The following is a 6,370-nucleotide window of genomic DNA, read 5'->3' on the forward strand; positions in this document are numbered from 1 at the left end:
CCTTGGCCTCCCAAAGTGCTGAGATTACAGGCATGAGCGACTGCACCGGGCCCATTTCATCCAAGTCTTTAAATTTATTGGCATAAAGTTGTTTATAATATTCCCTTATTATCCTTTAAATTTCTGTCATATCTGTAGTGACATTGCTCCCCTATCCCTGATCTGATATTAGTAACTTCTGTATTCTCTCTCTCTCTCTTTTTTTTTTTTAGTTTCCTGATTAGTCTGGCAAGAGGTTTATCAGTTTTACAGATCTCAAAAAGCTAACTTTTGATTTTCCTTTTTTTGGTTTATTTTTGATCTTCATTATTTCCTTCCTTCTGATTACTTTGTTTTAAATTTGCCTTCTCCAGCCCCAAACCTCAGTTTCTTAAGATGGAATCTGAGACCATTTATTTGAGACCTTTCTTCTTTTCTAACACAAAAGTTATTACTATAAAGATCTCCCTATATATCAACAGCATTTCGCCAATTTTTACATGCTGTTTTTTACTTTCATTCAATTCAAAATACTAACTTCCCTTTTGATTTCTTCTTTGACCCATGGGTCATTTAGACATTTGTTACTTAGTTTCCAAATATTTGGAGATTTTTCAGATCTCTCTGTTACTGATTTATAATTTAATTTCATTATGGCAAGAGAACATTCTTTGTGTGATTTGAATCCTTTTAAATTTTTAAAGAATGTATTGATAAAATATTCATTTATACTATTAAGTAAATTATTTAATATTTATATTGCTTATATTACTAAAATATTTTATTAATAAAATTTATTGATTGATTTTAAGGTTCAAAATAGTGTGTCTTGGTAAATGTTCTGAATGAACTTACAATGAATGTGTATCTTGCTGATATTGGATGTGGTGTTCTATAAATGTCAATTAGGTCACGTTGGTTGATAATACAGTTCAAGACATCCTTACTGATCTTCTATTTGCTTCTGTTCTACCCATTAGGAGAGAAATACATTGAAATCCTTGGGTATAATTGTGATTTTGTCTATTTCTCCTCGTAGCTTTATCAGTCTTTGCCTGACTGTTTTGAAGATCTATTGTTAGGTGCATAAACATTTATGATTCTTACGCAATTTTGATAAGTTGGCTTCTTTGTCATTATGAAAATACACTCTTTATGACTGTTAGTAGTCTTTGCTCCGCAGTCCGTTTCATCTGATATTAAAATAGCTACTCCAGCTGTTTGGGATGAATGTTAGCACAGTATGTCTTTTTCTATATCTATCTTTAACCTACTTGTATCTTTATATTTGAAGTGGATTTCTTGTAGCAGTAGATGTAGTTGGGTCTTGCTTTTTCATCCACTCTGACAATCAGCTTTAACTGGGGTATTGAAACGGCTTGCTATGTGTTTTCTATTTGCCCTGTTTATTCTCTGTTCATTCTTCCTTCTTTTTCTAGGCGGGGTGAGCTGAATGTAGCCTCTGGGACGGGGATGAAGGCAGTGAGGCACAGAATGAGCACTGGACTGAGAGTCAGCAGAGCCCACCTTCTGGTTGTGATCACCCTCTCCTCATTCTGAAGGGACCACTCAGGTCTCTTTCCTCAGCCTCCCCCACCACCTGGTTGAGGGGTGGCAAAATGGTATCTGGTACCCAGATTTTATCCCTTGTCACAGAGCAAGGAGGTGGCATCTCGGTCAGTGTGTTAGTGTGTGTGTGTGAGTGTGCATGTGTTTGTACATGTAGGTGGATGTGAGTGTGTGCATGCATGTGTGGGCATGTGTATTCTTTGGGGCTCACTCACCGGCTGGCCTTTGGACCCAGGCTCCCCCTGGTTTCCAGGGAGCCCCGTTCTGCCCTCCGTCCCTCGTTTGCCAGGGGGACCCAGCTGTCCGGGTAACCCACTCTCACCCTTAAAGAAACACACAAAAAATCACCAAAGTAGGAAGGGGTTCTAAGGGAGGAGGAGGTGGAGGGGGCCTAGGGCAGCCAGAACAGTGATTCCACAGGGTACCCGAGATTGCAGAATGCTGGGGCAACAAATGGAGGCCTGGTGGAGTGGGGGTGACAAGACTTTCACCTCCCAAAGAGGAAGGTCTCTGTCTCTCCCCTCGCATTCTGGGCCCTGCCTTCCCAGCTCCTCTCCTGCAATTCCTCTCCTCCTTACTGCTTTTCCCCAACAGCATGCAGTTCCCTCCTCCAAACCTCAGCTCACACCCCTAGAATGCCTCCTCCCCATTTATTTATTTATTTTTATTTTTTCAGACAGAGTCTCGCTCTGCCGCCCAACCTGGAGTGCGGTGGTGGGATTTCAACTCACTGCAACCTCCGCTTCCCCAGTTCAAGCGGTTCTCCTGCCTCACCCTCCTGAGTACATGGGACTACAGGCACCCGCCACCAGGCCCGGCTAATTTTTGTATTTTTAGTAGAGACGGGGTTTCCCCATGTTGGCCGGGATGGTCTCGAACTCCTGATCTCAAGTGATCCACCCGCCTCAGCCTCCAAAGTGTTGGGATTACAGGCGTGAGCTACTGCGTAGCCATCTTTTCCCCTTCTATTCTCATTCAAATCTTCTCTGGGTCAAGGCCATCGCTCCCTCTGCCTCCTGTGTCTCAGAGGGTTCCAATCTTTCCTCAATTAAACCTCGAGCCCAGGAAGGGCAAGAACCACATCTGAGTCATTCATCTACATCTCCCCTTCAGAGTCCAGCCCTTGGCTCTAACGGATTCATGGCGGCCCCCTCCTCCCACGCTGCACTGGGAAGCTTTCTAAGGATGCCTTGGGGATCCCGGCTGCAAGCAACATCTGTTGTTCCACAAATGTCCACGAGAGGGCGTCCGTGGACAACTCAAAAACCAGTTGAGGGTTTCAAGCGCCTGGTACGGGCGGTATTTATAGTTCCCCCAATGAACTATCAGTCTAGTTCAATCTTGGGGCAGGACCCCTGAGAAAGGTCAACAATATGGACTCCATTTTCACACAGGCCCTGGGACATGGGTGCCCAAAGGGTCGGAACCACTAGAGTCTGCATCAAGGCAGGAAGGGCAGAGAGTGGGTAAGTGGATTAAGAGGTATCTGACCTTGAATCCTGGGGGTCCCTGTGCTCCAGGTAAGCCGGCCACACCTGGATTTCCTCTCTTCCCAGCAGGACCCATGGGGCCAGGGTCCCCATCGTCTCCCTGCTCCCCCTGTTAAGAAAGCAGGCAGAGGAGGGTCTCTTGTGTTTCATGAAATAGCCAAGGAAGCAGATGGCTCAACGCCTGGGTGAACCCTGGGTGTAGCTGGAGGAAGGGGTCACACTCCAGGATGGAGGTCAGACGGCCTGTGTGTGATGTGGCTGGACCAGGAGGAGCTGAGGATTGTGAGTGGGGAAGGGCAGGATTCTGAGTGAGGAAGGAGCGGGATAGGAACCCTATCCACCAGGCAGGGGAGGAAAGGACGGTCTTTCTGGGTGCTGACATCCAGGAGAGATAGTCAGAAGGTCCACAGTCCCAGGTGCCAGGGAATGAGATGGTTGCCCACCCCAGGGAAACTCCTGGATAGTTGGTTCTGCCCATCCAAGTTTCTAAACGGGCTCCTCTGGCCCATGGCCTGGGGAAGTTCCCCCACACCTGGTCCTGAATGGAGCCACCATCTGTTAACACTAAGCCCCACTCACCTGCTGTCCCACTTGCCCGTCCCTGCCAGGAAGCCCATCTGCTCCAGCGATGCCCTCGAGGCCCTGTCTCCCCACCACGCCCCGGGGCCCTGGCAGCCCCTGCAGGCCCTGGGGGGTACATAAAAAGCTGGTGAGGGCATTTGGCGGGGGAAGGGGGAGAGGGTGGGCGTGGGAGCGGGCAGGGAGGCTGGCTGGAAATAGCAGCTGTAGTCACTCACCTGGACCCCCCTCCGGCCTGGGGCCCCCGCCTTGCCTTGCTTTCCCTTTGGTCCCTGAAAAATCAAGGGCCACATGATGGAGGCTGCCTGGTAGAGGTGTGGGACACTAGGGGCTCTGGAAGGAGGGACTGAGAGGATTGTGGGCCTCTGGGTGAACACCTGATGCCAAAGATGTGCCCAAGTGCTCTGGCCTGGAACCCTGGGGCCAGGGCTGGCCTTGGAACCTCCCGGGGCTGTCACTGAGCCTGCTCTGGGCCCTGGTGTCCCCTCATTGGCACTGGCAATTTCCTGGGAGGAGCCAGAGGCCACGGCTCCACCGGATCCTTTAGAGACTGGGTATCACTGAGGCATGCAGGTGAGGGGGTGCACCCGGGGGAGGGAAACAGCATTAAGAGGGCACTGGCCCAGCCTGGGGTCTGGTGGAAGGCAGGGGCCCTAGGGTAGAGGCAGGAAGTGGCTCCTCCTCAAGCACCCTGTCTCTGCCTCCTCTTCCTCCAGACCCCCTCAACTGACTTCTCCCAGTTTTCTCTCTACAGTGTGGTGTAGGGGAGAGAGAGGCCAGCTTTGGCTCTTGACTGCCCTGGGTTCAAGTCACTCTGGTTGGCCTCAGGCAGGTGGCTTCCCTTCTGGAGCCCCAGTGAAATGGGGCTAATCGTCCCTCCTCGCTCAGGCTATTTGAAGGGAGATGGGGTCATAGCCAGAAGCAGCGTGCCGGGCTCCTGGTGGGATGCCCCCACTGCCCTGCCTCGCAGCCTCTGCAGCCTGCGTTTGGTTCGCTGTGTGACTGTGGGTCAGGCTTCCCTCTTCCCAGGACTCAGTCTCCCCGCTGAACCCCCGGCCCTCTTACCTCTGCGCCTTTAGATCCTTTGGGTCCCGGCCGCCCCCGGGGTCCCGGATGCCCCTGCAAACCAAGGTGAGATGACGCAAGGCAGCCCCAGGATTCTCTCCCGGGGAGGGTGGCCAGTCTCCGCCTGGAGGGGGAGGGGTGGGGAGGGGTTTGGGGGTGCAGGTTCTGGGGGTATCCCCAGGGTCAGGGCAGGAGAAACAGAAATGGCTGCCCCAGACCCTCCTGCAGGGAGGGTCCCTTTAAGTTTTAAAGGGTCCAGTTCTTTCATTCCCACTGCCCCCCAACTCAGGGCAGGAGGCAGGGATGGGACAGGAGGCACCACTCACGGGTTGGCCCTGCTGGCCTGGCTTTCCACGGAGGCCTTGCACACCCTCCTGTCCCTGGAAGCCAAAGAGAGACAGGTGAGGGGGCCCATCCTGCAGGGGGCTGGGAGGCAGCACAGAGAAGCCTGGGAAGTTCTTGTTCTTTCTAGACGTGTGTCATCCCCCATCTCCCTGACATGCCTGATCCTGCCAGCAGGTAGGAGCTCTGATACTTACAGGGTACCCAGGGTCCCCCGGTTCCCCGCGGTCTCCTCGATCACCCACAGGGCCCTGAATGACAAAGACAACAGCAAAATTTGGGTCACCAGGTGCCGAGGATGCCAGCCCTGGGCCCTGTTAGCCATGCCCTCTGCGGAGCTCTCAGGGACCTGGCCCCTGATCGGCCCACCCCTCTCCATGCAGCGGGAGGCCCAGATTCCACCTAGGACTCCCCATGGTCCAAGGAGGGAGGGGGCTTACCCGATCTCCAGGTGGCCCAGGGGGCCCCTCAGCCTTGCCGTCCTCGCCCTGCTCCCCCTGTGGACACAGAACCAGCTTTAGGGCAAACCGCCTGCTCCTGGGGAATGTGGGGAATTCCAGACAGAAAGCGCTTCGTCAGAGATGAAGTCTAGCCTGCTTAGGGTTACAGATGGGGACGCAAACTAGAGAGGAAAGGGTAGGTGTGTCTGAGCCAGACCCAGGCTGGTGTGGAACCAGGACTGTGGAACACAGAACAGCGCTTTGTGCCCTCCAGACGCCCTTGAGCTGTAGGATCCTGCAGGAAGTCAGGGAGCTCAGACAGCTGGGTTCACATCCCGGCTTGCAAAGGATCAGCCGCGTGGCCCTGCAACACGTCCCTTCCCATCTTTGAGCTCCTCTCCTCAGCTGGGGAATAGGGGAGCGGAGCGGAGTGGGGTGGGGGGAAGGGGGCAGCGCGTGATGCCCGTCAAGGAGTGGTGAGGACTCCATGGAATGATGCGCGACGCCTAGCAGGGAGTAGCACCAACTCCAGCAGCTGGCACGCATGGGCACTGCTCCGGGCCAGACACAGGCGGACTCATGACATCAGCAGCGCAGTACTGTGAAGCAGATGCGATTGTTATCCCAATTCACAGATGAGGACACTGAGGCTCGCAGAGATGATGGGACCTGCTCAGAGTTCTTCACCCTCTATCTGAGAGTCCCTGTCTCTGATCCTTGCTGGGAGGAACCAGCTTTAGGGTGAACCTCCTACCCTCCATGGTAGCCCCAGGCGGCACTTGGCAGCCAGTCAGCATGGGGGTGTATCCATAAGACAGGTTCCTATGTGCAGAGCGGGACTGGAGCGCGTCCCGGTGCTGTTCAGAGGACTCGGTGAGGAAAGGCACAGGAGCCCTCAGCAGGCTG

General features: G+C 53.0%; 1 protein-coding gene across 1 annotated transcript in view; it reads right to left on the bottom strand.

Annotated features, from left to right (window-relative positions):
• The window catches only part of COL27A1 (collagen, type XXVII, alpha 1), a 173,099-nt gene that overhangs the window by 19,414 nt on the left and 147,315 nt on the right, over window positions 1-6,370 (bottom strand). Inside the window, exons 42-49 of the mRNA XM_011998515.1 lie at window positions 5,465-5,521; window positions 5,222-5,275; window positions 5,009-5,062; window positions 4,683-4,736; window positions 3,836-3,889; window positions 3,618-3,725; window positions 3,040-3,147; window positions 1,764-1,871 (exon numbers count right to left, since the gene is read on the bottom strand). Of these exons, the coding sequence (XP_011853905.1) occupies window positions 1,764-1,871; window positions 3,040-3,147; window positions 3,618-3,725; window positions 3,836-3,889; window positions 4,683-4,736; window positions 5,009-5,062; window positions 5,222-5,275; window positions 5,465-5,521 (597 nt within the window). The remainder of the gene's footprint in view (window positions 1-1,763; window positions 1,872-3,039; window positions 3,148-3,617; window positions 3,726-3,835; window positions 3,890-4,682; window positions 4,737-5,008; window positions 5,063-5,221; window positions 5,276-5,464; window positions 5,522-6,370) is intronic.

The sequence above is a fragment of the Mandrillus leucophaeus genome, unplaced genomic scaffold (assembly GCF_000951045.1).
Source record: "Mandrillus leucophaeus isolate KB7577 unplaced genomic scaffold, Mleu.le_1.0 Scaffold572, whole genome shotgun sequence".
Lineage (NCBI taxonomy): Eukaryota > Metazoa > Chordata > Mammalia > Primates > Cercopithecidae > Mandrillus > Mandrillus leucophaeus.